This window comes from Neolamprologus multifasciatus, chromosome 11 (genome assembly GCF_963576455.1).
Source record: "Neolamprologus multifasciatus chromosome 11, fNeoMul1.2, whole genome shotgun sequence".
NCBI classification, from domain to species: Eukaryota; Metazoa; Chordata; class Actinopteri; order Cichliformes; family Cichlidae; genus Neolamprologus; species Neolamprologus multifasciatus.
The window spans coordinates 2291619-2310938 of record NC_140449.1 but is presented as its reverse complement, the minus strand read 5'-3'; the positions used below and the strand labels follow the sequence as shown (position 1 = coordinate 2310938).

Sequence of the window (19320 nt, the reverse complement as noted above, 5' to 3'; positions counted from 1 at the left end):
AGAAAATCCCAAATATCACTTAAACTGCATATTGTTCATTTAATGATGATAATTACAAGATGAGAAACTCTAGAAGCCTGGAGGTCACTGAGTGGCGTTCTCTGATTGGTGGGTGAGTCAGTGGTCACAGAGAGGTACGGGCTGCTGCTGTGGTCACTCACAGTTTGTATGGAGGTCGCTGACTCGTCTTCAGACATTCACTAACGACTTACCGATCATCTAAAGGTGGCCACGGCAATCTGCTCGCAACCAAAGCAACTGGAAGGAGGTTTGTGGTGTAGCGTCCTCTTTGCAACCCCCACAAACGCTCACAGACTGATGGGCAATCAGGAAGGGCTGCATTTAGTCTTCACAGGTTAAAGAGGCTGAGGGAAAAGGATGACACGTTTCAGATGTTTTGGAGCTTTGGGATCCACACAAGCCCTGGATCAGTAGATGGTTTGAACTCGTCCTCTAAGGCTGAACGTGAGCTTGTTGGTGAAATCAGTATCAAGGACTTGACTGGTTCCTCCGTGAGGTCTTCAGGCACACCTCACCCCAAACAGACAGGTCCAGTTAGTCCCTCCAGTTTAGCTTAGCTTCCCTCAGCCTCAGCATCTGGACTGCTGCATTTGCCAGGATCGAGATCAAGTCGCTGACTCCCAGAGTGACGGTCAGTGCCTGAAAAAGCTTCACTGTTGTCCTGGTACCTTTATAGTCCTGCAGCTCCTCACAAGTAAACTGTGTCAGTCTGGTGCAACACTGTGAGGGCTCGGTTTACCTGCAGCTGCTACGGTTATGATGCAGAAATGACCACGAGCTGACAGACGTGAAGCTCATTTTTACAGGAAGGAACACAAAGCTAAAAACTGAAGGTCTTGAAAGGTTTTCCCACATTGTGTCGTTACCAGATCCCGTCCATGATGGAACCAGATGTTATTTATGTCGAGACATATTCTGTTGACCCTGGTGTTGAATAAGCGAGCCTGCAGGTGCATGCAGGTTCTGCAGCATGCACTGGAGCCGTTCGCAGCCACGTGTGCGGCAGCCTGGATGTTACGCCTCAACATCCTGGTGCTTTGCTGGAAAACTACAGACTGACATCTGCTGGTGGGGACAAAGTATTTCAGGTCCTGATGAAGACGAGTCTGGTCTGTGGTGAACGTGATGCTGAGTCTTAAAGTGAAGCTCCAGCTTTACTAGCAGAGGGTTAAAATATCCATCCAACCATTTTCTTAACCACGTATCCAAAAGTCGGGCTGTAGCCTTTTCCAGCCAGGAATGTGGGCTAACTCGAAAGAAGAGACTCGGACGGGGAATAACGGCTCCCCGTGTGGACGCGGCTGAAGTCGGATAAGCAGATCAAAACAGGATGGGTGGATTTTTAATTTAGTCTCATTTTTCCACATGCTGCTGCGTCCCGTTGTTCTGGCATGCAGAGCACTTATCGTGTCAGAGAAGGAGCAGCAACGTGCTGCAGTGGGTTTAGGCTGGTGAGTGATGCTCCTGTACCTGAAGACCTTCACTGTGTGGGCGGGGCCTAAAAAGCACTGATGAGTCTTTGACAGGATTCACAGTTGATTGGCACCGTTTTTGCAGCAGCACTGTCGGCTGCGAGAAGCTGCAGACGCAGACGCGCCGGCTCTGGCTTGGTTCTCCTGCTCGGGTAGAATGGCAGTTGTGGTAAGATGGTCCTGGTGGTGGTGGGGGTTGTAGGGCGTTGGGTGGAGGACAGCCGGCTCGGCCGTGGTCTGGACTCCCCTCTGTCCTGCGTGCCGAGCGTCGCTACAACAAGGCACTGGGAGACACTGATGCTGACGGAGGAGGGGGCGAGTCGGAGCGCGTCAGCCAGCAGTCTCCGCCCTCCTCCTCCACACTGGTGTACAAACACGTCCCTCTCAGGAAGTCGTGCCCCGAGCGTCGGGGCTGGAGAGGACACGATGGAGGCGTCTGTCAACTCTGATGCTGAGTGTAGATGTGCAACTTAAACATAAAACACACAAGTTTGTATCCCTGAAGAGTGCTTAAATGAGATTTGGCACACTGTGGTACTACATTATTGGGTGGGTGGGTTGTGGGAGGAAGGGTGCTAACTGATCACAGTGGTCATAGAGTCCAGCAGAGTCCCTGAATCCAGGGATTTCGTTTTTGCAGATCCCTGTGGGGACGTCTCGTGTTCCTGAAATCACACAGAAAAGAACCAGATGCTGACATGTAAAAAATACCATCTTTACTGTGTCTGTGGATGTGTCTGTGTCTGTGGATGTGGATGTGTCTGTGTCTGTGGATGTGTCTGTGGATGTGTCTGTGTCTGTGGATGTGTCTGTGTCTGTGTCTGTGGATGTGGATGTGTCTGTGGATGTGTCTGTGTCTGTGGATGTGTCTGTGTCTGTGGATGTGTCTGTGGATGTGTCTGTGTCTGTGGATGTGTCTGTGTCTGTGGATGTGTCTGTGGATGTGTCTGTGGATGTGGATTTTACCTGTGCAATGAAAGCTTTAATCCGATGGATGCTCAGGACAGGACCTGTTCACCTCAAACCACTCGTCGATACAGCTGCAGGAGAGAAAACAAATGGGAGGAGTCAGTGAGACAGCGTGGAGCGTGAGAAGAGCGATGCTGCCCGAGTCATTCCGCCACGATGCACCTGACCACACCCACGGCTACTTTCACTTGTTCGTGTGGTACAAAGCATTGTTAGCACTGGAACATTTAACCGTGCACCTTCTCTGGCATTAATAAAGTAAACCTCGTAGAGCTCATGAAGTCCATTTAGCTGCGTCTGGTGACACCTGCTGGTGTGCAGGAGTCTCGTCACATGAACATGTAGTGGGCTGTGTTGGACTTGACCCACTCAGGCTAAAGAAAGCACACGTGTTTCCTCGTTCAGAGCACCACAGGGTTCTGATGTGTCGAAAAATGAAAGAACAAAGCAGGTAAACACTTTCCTCCTTCAAATGATCTGAATTCAAAACATTATTATTAACTATCAGCAAAACATGCTTTACATACTTATAATATCCTGATGTATTAATGTATGTAGAACACCTGTGCCAGTTCATTAAGAACACAGATAGCATTCATAAGAAAAACAGCTGAAACAAACTTGCTGTTGGTTCGTGAAGCCTCAAAACCTCAGGCTGACCGTTTCCACCACTGCTCTTGGTGCCTTGAAGGCTGATGCAACACTCGCATTTCATTAGCCAATGAGCGCGCCCCGGTTTATCCTGCTTTCTGACTATGGCTACGTCCACACGTACTCGGGTATTTTTGAAAACGCAGATTTTTCTATGCGTTTGCACCTTTCGTCCACACGTAAACGGCGTTTTCGGTCACTGAAAACAGAGATTTTTAAAAACTCAGTTTTTGCGTTTACGTGTGGACGAGAAAAACGGAGAAAACGCAGCGTCAAAGGTGTGCGCCTTTTTTGACGTCACACTGTGCGCCACGTTATTGTTTCGGTGAAATGAATTTCTACAATACTGTTACTGTTAATTGTCTCTGCAGTGTTTAAATGCTTACATATACACACACAGTTACTGTCCCTCCACACATACGACTCGGTTCTGCTTCTATGCCCCAGCTTTGTTTACTTTTTCCCACCGAGGCTTCTAGACTTCTGATTGGCCAACATTTCTGCACGGTTAGGAATATAGCGCCACCTGTTGCTTTGGCATGTTCCTAGCAGCGTTTTCCTTCATTTCTGCCTTTACGTGTGGACGGGATTATTTTTTAAAACGAAAAATCTCCGTTTTCAAAAATACCCGTGTACGTGTGGACGTAGCCTGGTACTTACAAAATGAACCTCATGTTTTCTACAATCTGACCTCAAACTACCAGCTGAGACCATAAAGTCACCTGGTCAGTGTTTGCTGAGGTCAAACTTGGAGGAGTCACCCATCGCTGGCCTTTAAAGCATTTTAGCATTCATAGGTCAGACTTGTCCGTCTTTTAAATACAGTCTTTGCCTGAAACTAATGAAAGCTCAAAGGTGAAGTAGTGTTCAGTGGTGTGGGTGCCGTCATATCAGACGATGTCTGTGTCTGCTGGTCTAAACTTTACGTTTGTAGCATCTCTGAAAGGGCAACAGCCAGAAAAGGCCAGATTCATATTCAGTTATTAAAAGGACTAAAATTACCACGTGGCTATAAAACTGCAGCCATGATAAAGTCTGGGGTTGATTTTAAAACAGTGAGCTGATACCAGCTGACAGGCCAGTTCAGTAAATAGTGAAACTAATATCAATAAATCCACTTTAAGCCCAATCTGGCCCTCTGTGAAATCACGTGACAGCACGACAGCGTGCATGACTCAAGCACTCGTCCCTCGCCGTCAGCATGACTGTTCTTTTTAACCCTGAACCTCAATTTTGCATCAGTTTAAACTGACACTGCTGCTTCCTCTTTCTGTTATAGCCGTGTCTGCGTGCTGCTCTCATTTCATGATGAGGACAAGAGCCACACACCACTATGCAAAACACATCCCTCCTCTGAAGCTCGCTCAGGCTTCAGCAGTCAAATCAAGTGGGTATCTCCCAAAGTTAGGAGTGCTCGCTCTTCTGTTTCACCGTCTCTGACTGATCTCAGCACAGGAACACTTTTAGGGGGAACTGAAGAGGGTTTGTTCAGTGCAGCCAAATATGAGTGTGAGACTGGAGTCGGTAAGATCAATAAGAACATCTCACCCAGCATTTCTGTGCCTAATCTTCACAAGTCGTCACTGTGATGGAAATGCAGACAGTGACGTGGCTGAAGCAAGCTTGTACTTCCTTAAAAAGACTTCCTGGCACTGAACTGTGTCGCTAATGTCGGGCTCACACTGTGCGATTTTTGGCCCATTTTTAGACGATTTGAGTCGTGCGACCAATTTGGTGATCGTCCCGATTTTGGCCTTCATCGTGCGTCGTGTAGTATACGTGGGGTAACGAGAAGCGATTAACACCTCATGACCAGCTCCCGATCATCAATCGCTCGTGAGGGTGTCACCGCAGCCGCTCACACTGCTCACGCGCAAACACGTAAACGTCGGTGAAAAAGACGGCGCAGCACGGCAGTGCAGCGTGTGATCTGGACACAAGCGATGGAGGCACAACTTGTAGAACTTTGGAAAGCTCATCCGAGCCTTTTCGATGTGGCCTCACCAAATCATCACGACCACAACAACCGTGAAAATAGTTGGATGGACGTTGCTGCTCAATCACAGCTGATCATGTTTTTCATTAGCAATTTAGCAAAGTTGATGGTGGTGTGTGTCTGTGTGAGTGAAAGGCAGAATTTCTGTTATAACCTTCATTTTATGGACGCACAGTGTGAGCACTCAGGTCGTATAGTGTGAGACCTGCATCGTGACCTACGAACTTCTAACCCCTGCGAGTCAATCGTGCAGTTTGAGCAGGAGCTGAATCGCGCGACTGGAAAAAAATCGCACAGTGTGAGCCCGGCATAAGGCCACAGCTCAGCTGGGACCACTACGCTACGACTGTGCTAGGAGATGAAAAGGAAAACAAACGAGGTTCCAACCCTTTATGGTAGATGCAGAGGCAGGGCAGGCGAGCGATGGTGTCCCCCTGTTGCAGCTCCTCCAGGCAGATGGCACATTCTCCTGCATCCCGAGGCAGGACATCCTCTGGAACACACACACACACACACACACACACACACACACACACACACACACACACACACACACACACACACACACACACACACACACACACACACACACACACACACACACACGATTGGGATTATAGGATGACTCATAACACAACACACAGCCTCTGTTGGCAAAACAGAGCTGCAGTAAAGTCTAGTGTGTTTAAACCAAAGTGACCATGTGATCTTTCTTAATTAGTGGTTGTGTGAGTGTAAACGCAGAGACGGCGTGCAGGTTTCAGTTGTACTGTAGGTTAGTATTACAGCGCACACGTCCTCCATACTGATTTTGACAGTTCAACAATTATATTTACATAAAAATAAAGGTCATCCTGACAAAACTGTTCAGAGATAACGACAGTGGGGACACATTCAGGGTTTGTGTTTACTCGATGTGCACGGTGCTGCTCTTATATCTCAGTCAGGACCGTTGTGTTTTGGGAAACGCAGCTCTGTCCTTGGTCCTCCCTGTAAGAAGATCTCAGCACAGAACAGCAGCATCAGCGGTAATGATATTATTACTGACAGCAGTGAAAGAGGTGGAGCTGGGCTGCAAAGTGGCTTGCAGATAGGCAGCAACTGCTGTTAGGCTAAAACGGCTTAAAAAGCCCAACCTGTGGGAGGTTTATGCAGGAGAGGATCAGCTGATCTGCCGGGACGGCGTGGAGCTCGACTTCATGACCTGTTGCCTGATTTACATAACGCACAAACGCATCGTCCATGAGATCACTCCACGTATTCCTTTAAAACTTAAGATCTTGACAGTGGCACAAGAAATACGCAAACACATGAGAAGGGTTTTTGGTGGCAATCAGAGGCAACATGATTAGGATGTGTGTTGCACGCTGTTCTGGATGATCGTGATGTGTAGAGAGCTAAAGTCATACTGTTCAAGCAGCTGAAATTTCTAGATTTCCTTGAATGCAGCACGACTTTGTCAGAAGCATTTAAATCTTTATCCATCAGTGTTTCCACACTCAGGTTTGTACTGTGGGCAGGAGGCCGCCGGACAGCCTCCACCTCTGCTCAGCGCTCCTTACAGTGTGCGAGGTTATCGTGTGTGTGCTATGAATAGCATGGGTCCGGCTCTAGAGTGGAACTCAGCATGTGCACCATTAAACCCATCACCTGCAGCAAAACACACAGTCATTAGGATTGGCCTTATGTAACAGTGGATTAACCCACATAGGCCTGCAAAAGCCTGTTATTATGGGCAGCAGCACATGGCGTCCAGCAAAAGCATCTTTAACACGCCGACAGTCTGGGCCGGGCAGCCAGTCAGTGAGAGGTTTGTAATACTCATGCAGATGATGTTTGCTTCAGCTGCAGAGGGCCTGTGTCCTGCCCCGTCAGTGAGGCCGCTGTCTGTCTGTGCATCCACACGTATGTTTGTCAATTCTCAAACATACTCGTTTCTCAAAGCATGAGAAACTAAATGAAAATGCTGGTAGCTGTCAGTTCTCCCTCGCAGACTCCTGCAGATGCACTTATTGAATCAATCTGAAAATCCTAGAGGATGAGATGATGTCTTTTTGAGTTGCCGGACATCCTGATATTTGAACTCGTTTAGTAGATGCAACTATGGTTCCAATGTGAAAATCCCACGTCACCTTGGTCCTAAGTTATGATGTTCACAAAGATGGTTTCCACCCAGTGAGCTCACATTAATACCCCACCAGGCCTTTACAGGTGACGGGCAAAATCTGCACACCGTGTCCAATCAAAACCAGCGATCTGTTGTTACCATGGCCCTGGGACTGTGATGCACACGACCCCAAAACCTGCTGATAGAGCAGGGCGATGTGACCCAAAATATTTATCACGTTATACATTTGAAAATTTGCGATAACGACATAACTGACGATATAATTGACACAAAATACTTTACAACTCCACAACTTTATTAGTGCAAAAAAACCATCAATGTATTTTCACTTAAACAAGCAGCTGTTTTTTATGTGCATTAAAGTTATATAAAGATGTAACAGTGCAAATGCAAATTCCTGTCTGACAGTTTAACCAAAAGGCATTTCCAGTGGAAACTGGCCGACATATCCTCAGCATAACCATGTATAATATTCACAAAACTTAAAAAGAGGTTATACACACACAATACGGTAATATTATGTTGAAGCACAGTACGTATCACTCCGCGAGGCTCCGCCTACGATAGCCGTAATGCTCCGACAATCCATCAAGCGGTGCGGCTTCGTAGCTTAGCAAAGTCGTACTAAAACATTTGACAGATTTTCGAGCGCCGTGTACATAAAATTGTTTCGAGGTCAGTAAACACAACCAGAGTTCATACATAAGGCACACGGGATTATAAGGGGCTCTGTCGACTTTCAGAAAGATCAAAGGATGATTTTAAGTGTGTCGTATTTTCCAAACAACACGGTAATAACGACGGCCCGCTAGCATGCGCTACCAAAAATAGTGTTTTGTTGTGTATCTGACAGTAAAGCTAAACCAGTTCCACACCAGTGAAGCTGCAGCATTTTTACAAACCAGTTCTGGTTCGTCTGTTTCATTCAAAGATCCACTTTCGCTCTTCTCATTCGCCGCCATGCTTTTTCCACCACGTGCGTATGTAAACAAAGGCACTGCGCATGCGCGTTTTACCCATATTCTATCGCCATGTTTCATTTTCTTATCGTTGCCCAACATTACACCGGTGTTACCGTGAACAGTATGATATGGCCCAGCCCTAACTGCAGACATATTTACCCTTTGCAAAGAAGTCAGACTTTCCTTCCAGCTCTTCCTCCTCCAGCATTCATGTCTTTAACTGCAGAACTGTCTGTTGTCTTAATATTGGTTTGCACTCTAGGATGAACCACAGACTGTATCTAAAGGTTGGAGGCAGCCACCATGCTATTACCAAGGGGAAATCTCTAGAGCTCAAACATGAGCCGTCGCAGACACAGAACACACCGCAGTTCCTTTAGTGCCACTCAAGAGTGGCTCCTAGAGAGAGTGGGTCTCCACAGTGTTAAATGCATTAAAAAGCATTAGGGCAAAACAACTAAAACAAGACAGGAAAAACACTTTAGCCTCCGAGGATAGTTTTCCCCTCTAACATGCACAAGATCCCCAGTTTGAGACTGGGAGGAAACACAAACCCAGATAAACAAGAGAGCTGTGTGAGGAAGGGCACGCAGAGTAAAATCTGTGCCAAATCAAACACGCAGATCCATCCAAGGCCTTGGACACGACGAGGTGATCAGCAGAGCAGCTCTCACTGCACCTCTGAGCTGCAGCTTCTGTCTCTCGGGAGTTTAGAACGAGCAGCTAGCGACAGGGATGTGTGCCAAACACAACATCACGATATTTCAGAGGATGCTCACAATAAATTTGCTGATATGGGTGTTATTAATTCAACAGCATAAACACAACAGGCTGCCTGGAAATATTTGATAAAAACTTTAAATATTGCACATGTAACTTTTAGTGGAATAGTTTATTCAGCAGTGTATTCAAGTATAAAAATAAAAATTCTCCCTCTGTTCTTTGAATTGAAAAAGTCAGCATAAAACATAAATAGTATTACAAAATAAAATCCATCCATCTTCTTCTGCTTATCCGCACCGGGTCACGGGGGCAGCAGCCTAAGCAGAGAAGCTCAGACCTCCCTCTCTCCAGCCACCTCCTCCAGCTTGTCCGGGGGAACACCACGGCGTTCCCAGGCCATCTCTCCAGCGTGCCCTGGGTCTGCCCCGGGGCCTCCTCCCTGTGGGACCTGCCCGGAATAACTGGCCCAGGAGGCATCCTTGTCAGAGGCCCGAACCACCGGCTCCTACAAAATAAAATCCACTACCGAATCTAAAATGTGTGATCCTCGAGAAAGCAGCTGGTCTCACGGTTTGAGGCGCACAGCTGCTGTTAATATAGTGCACAGTCAGACTGAGGTAAGGCTGTCGTATAGTGTTCTGTACCTGCTCGTTGATATCCAAAATCATTTCCCAAACAGGGAAGTAGCTGCTCTCTTAAATCTTCGTCTGTAACGCTTCCAGACATATTTGCCTTCACCTTCACAACTTAAATAACTTTGTGCTGCATGACCCACGTGAGCACAATCCACTGCTTAATGGGGTGACGTGTTTACGCCATGAAACAGCACATGATGATTAGGGATGGGTATCGTTTAGGTTTTATCCGATGCCAGTACCAAACCAGTACTTTTGAAACGGTGCCGGTGCTTAAACGGTGCTCAAACCGGTGCTTAAAGAATGGAGAACACAAAATTGGTCCAAAAACCTCTCATGTTCAGCTGTTTTTTTGTAAAAAGATAACAATGTTAGCCTTCTCTGCAGCTATGGGGCATATATGGTATCACTCTTGGCTGGAAGCAGCTTAATCAATGGAAAAAACACAAACTTTGTCCAAAAACCTCTCATGTTTAACTGTTTTCCACTTTTTCTTTGGTCATTTTAGCCTTTTTGGCCAGGGTGAAGGGAGTATCTGCCATCAAACAAGAAGACAGCTGCATGTAGCTATGATGATGTTTGCTAGTTCAACTTACATGCATTAATGTAATAACGTGGTTAGCCTACTCAACGTAAATTACACACGAACAACATTAAGCTACTCACGCAGAGAAGAACGGCTGCTGCTGCATCATCATCCTCATCATTTCTGCTACACTGGCAGGGCTAGGGGCCAGGACTCTCCTCTTCGGGTTTTTGGGGGATGTTGCTAACTCCGGTCCAATAACAGGCACCACACCCACAGTAGATGTGCTCGGTGTGAGGTCTCGCAGCAAGATATCAAATACGGCGCATTTCTCGGCTTTTAAAAAAACGCTATGCGTCGCCAGGTGTTTCATCAGATTTGAGGTGTTACCTCCTTTGACAGCATCACAGTATCAGCTTAAAGCACTTGTTGCAGCTGCTGAGTTTGCATCTTTTGCTGTGAAGTACAGCCAGACTTTTGACCGCTTCACCTTGGACATTTTTAATCTGTAGCTCTGCTCTAAAAGAACGTACGTACCTGGACCCGCCTACTATCCTCGGAAACGTAAAATGATTGGCTAGAATTCAAAGTGTGTCACAGCTCAGGAAAATAAAAGCACCGAAATGTGCGCTGCTTTTCGGTCTGGTTACTACCGTTTACCGGTACCCATCCCTAATGATGATAGAAGTATATGATGTGAATAATATCATATGGCCCATGCCTACGAGCGCTTCCTCTGACAGTGTCATCAGTCTGTCTCACAGCAGGTTAGAAACCAGGACCGAGGTCAAGGGAGCATCGCCGGCTTCAGCCAAGCCGCACCTGTCATCTTATAAACATGCAACAGCTGCTGTGTTGTGCGTCCATGTCTCGAAGCAGCGCCACATATGTTTAGGGAGCACAGGTCTGTGTGCATGTGTGTGAAAATAAATAGCAGTTCAAGGCCAAACCCAGTGTGCAGTGACACGAGGCCTTCGCCTTTACTCCGTCTCTGCTGTGCTGCTGCTTTCACAAAGACACACTCACAACATCAGAACAGACTCGATGGTTACACTGTTGTTACCTGCACCTGCTTGTGTGTGTTTGTGAGTGTGTGTGACATAATGAAGGCTTGTCCTTGAGCGACCAACAGCAAACGACTGAAAGGAATATAAACATGCTGATTACAGATCTTCACAGTCATGTGACTGTGTGTGAGTGTGTGGTAAGAGTGGAAAGACCTGAACAGCTTATTATTTTCCTCGAAAGGCCACAAACAGCAGGGAGCGGCTGTGATCACTGAGACAAAACCACACAGGCTAATAAGAAACACGGCAAGCTCAGCAGAGCTGCTTTGCTTTACTTTTTGATACACGTGTAATGTCACAAAATTTAACTATTCCCTGCTCAGGCTTTAGACCGTGCCTGTCATACTGTGATCATTTTAACATCGTATAAAAATGTCATAATATCACTATAGCAACACCATGCATTTACTTTCCCCAGTCGGTGCAACGAGACAAGCTCAGGCATGTCTGAAAGCAAGAGCCATGTTAGCACCTAAAGGGCAGCTTGTTATGACTCTATGCAGCGATCTCCTAAACGCACCAGGCGATGCCACCAGTGAGCAACAACCAGGCCCCGTCTCACAGTACTACATTATCCCAGTAGATCACCTCGCAGCTTCATCACCATCTGGCACCTTCAACTGGAAAAAGATCCCAGTGGAGAGATTATATATCTTCTCTGGCCTGGGAATGCTTCGAGATCTCCGCTTCCTGAGAGCGAGTGATCGTCTGGAATACCCTGCTGCATTTTTAACCCAACGTTGGATCAATGGAAGAAGACGGGTGCATGGACGCATGGCTGTAGGAACAAAGACAGACAGTCGCGTTCAGTGTTTGCATTCCTTCATTAGCTGACAGTGTTCTCCATATTGCATCAGTCTGCTCAGACAGGGACCATCACATGACTGAGAGACAGGAAGACAGAGAGGAATCAGTCCCAGCTGAACAGGAAGTGGGCTTACTCAAAGAGGAACTCAACTTGGCCTGAAAGCACTCAGCTGAAAGGGAAACACCGAGCAGTGTTGGTATGAGCTGAAATGTGTTCAAGAAGAAGTGAGAAACAGGCCTTCGTCAAACAAAGACATGGCATGAACACACCAGAGATGCTGCTCACTGCGCTTGATGCATGTTAAACGTCACTACTGTCAAGATCCTGAATCAGGAAATGAAAGTGGGTCATCCATGCTGTGAAACGAGTACGAGATGAGCTTTTGTTGTGTGTAAGAAGAATGCTTTTATAAAACAGATCCCTGCTGCTCTCACTACACTTAGGCGTTAGGGGTGGGACAGACTTGCTCACGACCACGATGCACATGCATGCAGCCAGGGCGGCAGATCACAGAACAGCTGACTTCCTGCTTATATCTGATGATCAAAATCCTTTCAATTATCAGAACGGTTTCTCTATTAAAACGATGTCCACCTGCTCGTCACGCTGGATTTTTAATCTTCTTTTTCTCTCTGCTGGTTCTCTCGTGCTCATCAACAGCATACGATAGAAGTCGTATCCATCCATCGTCTTCGACAGGGGGCGGGATCCTATCCCAGCTATCGTAGGGCGAGAGGCGGGTATAAGTCATATAACCAGTCAAAAATGTATTCTTTATATGAGGATATGGACAACTGCAGACAACACCAACAAGCATGTGTTCCATTTTTTCCCAAGTCCACCTAAACATCTCAAGTATCTCCACCGATTCACAGAAATACTGGTGGCTGCTCAGATACACCAAAGGTATAAATGTGAAAATCCTACGTGGCCTCAGGTTATCGTCATTACAAACTTGTTCATGCCGGTGGGGTGACGACAATACAGTCTTTACTGCCTGAGGGGTAAAAATGGAGGGCATGGATTTTTAACGGCAAAAGTCAGTGGAACCAAAGGAGACCCTTCCATAATCAGTGATGTGGAAAGTATAACTTTTCAAAGGGTTGGATAATACACAAGCTAATGTTCATGAATAAAGTAGCCACAGAAATTCTATGGTATTGTTACTGTAACAAAGTGAAAATCAACACACAATGGAGCCTTACATTACCACAGTGAGATGACTTTAGTCTCATGAACAACATTAACTATTTGTTATTTACTAACTAATCTTAAATAACTGTTCAGTACAGAAATGAAGCCCAACAATCATGTTTTACAGTCCTGTGGTCTCAGCCTCAGATACTCAACTGATCAAAGTGATGTCATGACAGAAATGAATGACCAACAAAACATTTTTCTCCTTCATTTATGTCAAACAAAGCTGTATGTAATGTGTCTCGCGGTTAGTATCATGGTTTCTAGGCAACCTGAACAGCGTGACGAAGGCTAGACTGTCCCATTTCACGAGCCTCTCACTTCCGTACTTCTCGTACTTATAGTACGCACCGTACGTAGTGCGCGTAGTGCGTGTACTCCAAGCGTGCAGACCCTGAATTGGGACACAGCCCTAGTCTGCTCCAGTCTGCATGCCAAATATCCTTGGGCAAGATACTAACCCCAGGTTGCTCGTGTGAATGTGTATATGAATGTTAGTTAGTTAGAAAGCACTACAAACTTAGAAAACTGCTTGTGTGAATGGGTGTGATTGGGTGAATGAACGGGTTGTGTAAAGCACTTTGAGTGCTCAGATAGAGTAGAAAAGTGCTACACAAGAACCAGTCCATTTACCATTTAAATCCACATCCTGATTAACAGTGTTGGGGAGTAACGGAATACATGTACCGCTGTTACGTATTTAAAATACAAAATATGAGTAACTGTATTACGTTACAGTTACCGTTTAAAAAGGTGGTATTTAGAATACAGTTACTTTGTTGAAATAATTGGATTACACGGCGGTACTTCCCTGTTTCATATGTTCGGCTATGTCCTCTCTATTTTTGGTAATTCCACGCCGGTGGAAACCCAAACAAAACACGCATAAAGAGGCTCAAATATCTGTGTCTCAATCTCGCGTCTCATAATGACGTGAAGAAATATATTTAAAGAATTATTCACAAATATGATTTAATATGAAGGCAATAGCAGAGTGTTACAGGCATCGCCCAAAAGAATGTAGCATCATAGGCAGTGTAGTCCGTGCTGCAGGGAGAATGGACTGACATACACGTTATGTGTCTGTGAGCGAGGGAGGGAGAAAAAGGAAAAGTACGAGCTGTCATCGAGCAGAAACGGGAGCTGGAAGCATGTAAATATAATAATAACCACTGCAGCCAAGAAGAGAGCCTGACGAGCCCAGCTGTAAGTAAGCTATTAAGACTCGACTGTACACCGTGTTCGTGTTTTCCTCTGAAACAATAAGTTCTGTTGGAGCAGCCTTTCAACGCCTCTCTCTGTCTCTGCTAGCAAAGTTGACCCAGACAACAAAGTAAAGCTAGTTTTCAGCTACGAGCCCGACACGAACCCACCGTATTAGTCAGAGGTCCCTTTACTACGGTTCGGAGCCGCGGACCTGTTTTATATACGAATAGTTTTCTATACGATACCACTGCAAAAAGTGCAGCCTTACCTAATGTCCACCTACTGTTACTCATTTATATTAAGATTTAAACATCTAGTTGGTGTTGGTATGGAGAGTAATAGTAATAAATCACACAGCAATAGTACATTCATGTAGTTGTAAAAATCATGATAATAAATTAAGTAATCCAAAGTATTCAGAATACGTTACTCTCATTGAGTAACGTAACAGAATACGTTACAGAATACATTTTAAGGCATGTAATTTGTAATCTGTAGTGGAATACATTTAAAAGTAACCTTCCCATCACTGCTGACTAATGAATTTAAAAACCTTCTTGTACAAAGTCCTGAATGATCAGACCGCATCATCTTTTAAGACCTCATGGTAACACTATCGCAACAGATCATCAAGAGCATCTTACTTGTGGTTCCTACAGTCTCTCAAAGTATAATAGGGCTGTGTGATATGACCAAAATCTCATATCCTGATATAAGACATCTATCAAAAATGTAACATTATCTGTAAATTCTATGAATCTCGTGCAGCTCGACTTACGTGAAGTGTTTCCAGCTGCGCGTCATGTAGCTGGAGTCGAGTGTTTTAACAGATGCATGAAACGATACATTTTTAGACATAAGTTGTAACGGACGCCGTTTTCTTTGTGAGTATTTATTACACGGTGTGCTGCGGGGAAAAGCCTGTTCTAGCGTTTGAGTCTAAGGTTTACTTTTTAGCACCTGGCGTCTTTTTTGCTTCTCATCCGTAAACACTGCATACACTTTCACATGATTCAGTTTATTTTGAAAAGTCTCAACAGGATCTTGAAAAAAACTGAAGTGAACTAAAGGTTAAGTCAGTGGTTCCCAAACCTTTTTTGTTAGGCCCCCTTTGTTTTACAAGAAAAATGTTCTTGTGCAGGTGAAGCCAAAGGGAAGATTTGCTTCATCATATTTTCTAGTCTTTGGCTTGGAAGGAAGTTGGTTTGGAAACATATTTGGCGATGCTTCATCTCCTGCTTTGCGTTTGCGTGGGAGCCCCGTCGAAAACCTGTCCATGATGCTAGCAGTGTCCAAGCATTTTACACAAGCTAATACGTTTTTTAAATTTTCATACCGTGCCCCCCTTGCAATGGCTCTGCGCCCACCCTAGGGGGCGGGCCCCACACTTTGGGAACCTCTGGGTTAAGCGATTAAATGATCATTTAAATGCAGGCAACGCTGTTACATAAAGTGAGTTTTCATGTTTATTTCGGAACAGTAATAAGATCCTCTCAGCTCAGAAAACCAAATTAAGAAATCTTTATCAAAACAGATCACCCTTTGCTGACAGTGGCAGCAGAGCACATCTGTCAAATCTGCAGGAAAACATGACTGCATCTCGTAGCTTCCTGTAACTTCACTGTGGGGAGTATTTTACAAGCCCACACTCATGTTTAGCAGAGGAAACAACGAAACATTTCCCCCAGCCACACTAACTGTGGCTGTGATATCCTTAAATACAGAAGAGATCTCTGCTAAATGCAAGGAGAAGCAGCCCTCAGGCAACCACAGCGATGTAGTTTGGGAAATATTACATGAAGATTATACTAAATGTCTCAGACTGCAGGAGGAAGAACCTGTTACATAAGCTAACATTATACTGATGATCATCTTGAGGATAATTATAAGCCTTCTGGAAGGAAGAGAGTGACATTATTAAGCTCACATAACTTCAGTTAGGTTCTTTTAGTTATTTCAGTCTGACAGCTCTATTTTGGTTTGGTACAGTTAGTTTAACACACATTTATGTACATGATCATTAGAAGTCAAAGCAAGCGTCAGGCTGCAGGAACTCTTGTTTTTTTTATCTATGGGGTGGAAAAGTGACATCTTATAAGCGGCAACCTCAGCTAGGCTTATGCACTTGAATTGTGAGAGGTAAGAAAACAGAATTGAGTTTACTGAATCTGCAGTCTACTGACATCTAGTGGTGACATTTTATGCACTGTAATTTTAAGAATCTTATTCACGAGTGATGAGAAGCTAGTAGAGAGGTGCTGCATCAGCACGTGTAGCATTCAGGTAGCTGCTCTGCTCTGTGTTGGTACAGGGCATTGACGATGATAACAGTGGCTGGATTATATTCTTAAACTTAGTTACAGCGCTTTCAGAAAGACATCTACTTTGATGAAGTCCACTTTCCACTGCTGCGTAATCAATTATTGTAAATGTAAATGTTATCAGGAAATGATCAGACAGGAGAGGGTTTTCAGGAAACACTGTTAAATGTTCAGTTTCTATGCCATATGTTAAAACAAGATCTAGAGTGTGATTAAAGTGGTGGGTGGGTTCTTTTACATTTTGAGAGAAACCTATTGAGTCTAATAACAGATTAAATGCCATGTTGAGGCTGTCATTTTTAGCATCTACATGGATGTTAAAATCACCCACAATAATTATTTTATCTGAGCTCAGAACTAAATTAGATAAAAAGTCTGAGAAATCAGACAGAAACTCTGTGTAAGGCCCAGGTGGACGATAGATGATAACAAGTAAGACTGGTTTCTGAGTTTTACAGCTGGGGTGGACGAGGCTAAGCATCAGGCTTTCAAATGAATTAAAAGTCTGTCTGGGTCTTTGGTTGATTAATAGGCTGGTGTGAAAAATTGCTGCCACACCTCCCTCTCGGCCTGTGCTTCAAACATGAAGTTCACTTTGGTTGCTTATGGTCATTGTACGAGGCAGACAGTAGAATGATCCGGTACGGTAAGTTGTCAAAAGTTGTTAGGCAGTGAGCGTGCTTTGTCAGTGTCACAGTCAGAGCCACCCCTTAGTCATTATATCTGCTGTCAAAACACCGAGATGGCTGATAACGCTCAGGTCAAGGCTTTAAAAACTTCACTGACCAGCAGGTAAAATCATGGTGCCTACTTGCATCTTCTAAAATACTCATGAGGCCATAGATCATCTATTATACTGAGCTCTAGGTAGAAACAGAATGTGGCAGTGGCTCAGCCTCAGACGCTAAACGAGGAGCTCAAACACGCACAGGGAACAGGGACGTGAGAGTCATTTAACACACAGAATCTGCTGTAACTACACAACAAACAGGCACGGTTAAACAAGGAACTTTTGTCTACTTTCAGATTTCCCCTTATTTTGCCTGTACATTGAAGGTAGCCATGAGAGTCTATAAAATGGCCTGAACACTCACTGCAGAGCAAATACATGTTTTGATACGATGGTTTTGTGTGCTGAAACTCCAGTGTGAAATCCAAAAGGCTGCCTGCCCAGAACTGGGATGGGTCTACTAAGAACAGGGGTGTCCAACTCCAGGCCTCGCGGGCCGGTGTCCTGCAGGTTTTAGACGTGTCCTTGATCCAACACAGCTGATCTAAATGGCTAAATCACCTCCTCAACATGTCTTGAAGTTCTCCAGAGGCCTGGTAATGAACTAATCTTTTGACTCAGGTGTGTTGACCCAGGGTGAGATCTAAAACCTGCAGGACACCAGCCCTCGAGGCCTGGAGTTGGACACCCCTGAGTTAGACCCTTCATAACTGCTTGTTCTTATCTAGGGGAATTTTGCATTCAGCTACAGCATACTTTCAAATGCTAGTATATGTTGTAAAGGCAATAAAGGAAGTCCTACCATTGTATGTCACTCTGGGTTTAGTTAAACACAACACAAGGTGAAGATCCATCTCATCTGAGGCCAAAAACTTGGAGCACACAGGGCACTTGAAGCCTGGAAGAGAGAAAGACACCAGCAGTGAGTAAAACATGGAAGGTGGAAGATGAGAAAGAAACGAATGTGCAACAGCATTAAAGTGGCAAACACTGAGTGTTTTCTTCTCTCCTCACTCAGCACAAGTTGGTGATGTGTTGTTGCATTTCATTTCCACTTTGTCCAGGGCTGTGAAAGAGACTGCGCACACTCTTTTTCTGCCCAGACTGGGTAGAATGTATTGCTACAGCCAGTTCTTGACTTAACTGCAAAGAAACCTGCACTACCAGAAGATTTCACCTAATAACGCATTACCAGACACGTTCCTGCACTAGATAACCAGTGTGTTAGAGCACACTGTGATGGTTGGTGCGCCTGATTATTAAAGAGGGGGCTGTAATCTTTCAGCAGTGACATATAGTTTCATACATTTGATTTATTTCTGTGCACAGACTGCTAGTTTTCATTATATCACTGCTCCCACTCAGGATTTAGTCCAACCTAAATTATTGCACAGACATACAGACATCACTGTTAGACCTTTACAGATATTTAAAGGCCATCCTTTACAAACACAGTAATACTGAATTGTGGGAGTGACCTGCAAACTGCTTTGCAGGGTTTTTTTTTTTCTTGTTATTGCTTTTCAGTTGCTGTACCAGAATGCTGCAGCATCATATTGTGGATGTATGAGTGCTGTTTATCTTTCTCTGAAAACAGAAACAAAGGTTTGATGAGACTGAAGTTTCCTGGCTGGAACACTAAAGCGGTAAGCTGAGAGGAACAAAAATGCTATTTAGAGCTCAGGAGAAAAGCAGTTACTGTAGGTGATAACTGAGTCGCAAGAGCCACAAATGCATTTCAGTAATAACCCCACTTAATAATAATAATATTGATGGAACAAAACACTATTTGAAATAGCGAGGCCAATTGTTTGTTGGTGCACTGAAGACATTTGAGTGTGAGATTAAAGGATGTACACGAGGAAAGAGTTGCTTTGCGTCACTTTGTGTGATTGGGTGAATGAGGCA

General features: G+C 44.9%; 1 protein-coding gene and 2 long non-coding RNA genes across 7 annotated transcripts in view; 2 read left to right on the top strand and 1 right to left on the bottom strand.

Annotated features, from left to right (window-relative positions):
* The window catches only part of LOC146507558 (uncharacterized), a 401529-nt gene that overhangs the window by 79374 nt on the left and 302835 nt on the right, over positions 1-19320 (top strand). The window lies entirely within an intron of this gene.
* Positions 1-19320, bottom strand: part of znrf2b (zinc and ring finger 2b) — a 105255-nt gene that overhangs the window by 55570 nt on the left and 30365 nt on the right. Inside the window, exons 2-6 of one of the 5 annotated variants that reach the window (XR_014876751.1) lie at positions 18215-18310; positions 5497-5602; positions 2460-2533; positions 2074-2158; positions 1397-1962 (exon numbers count right to left, since the gene is read on the bottom strand). Coding sequence is in view for 2 of the 5 variants with exons in the window: in XM_085176765.1 (XP_085032891.1) it covers positions 2476-2533; positions 5497-5602; positions 18215-18310 (260 nt within the window). In the remaining 3 variants the exon portion in view is untranslated. Of the gene's footprint in view, positions 1-1396; positions 2159-2459; positions 2534-5326; positions 5603-6442; positions 12678-18214; positions 18311-19320 lie in introns of those variants that run through there. The other 4 variants (XM_085176765.1, XR_014876753.1, XR_014876752.1 and 1 more) reach the window with 4 other exon arrangements.
* On the top strand, positions 2518-5720 carry LOC146507564 (uncharacterized). The gene is made up of 2 exons (XR_014876770.1): positions 2518-5233; positions 5285-5720. It is a non-coding gene; the product is annotated as an uncharacterized LOC146507564 (long non-coding RNA).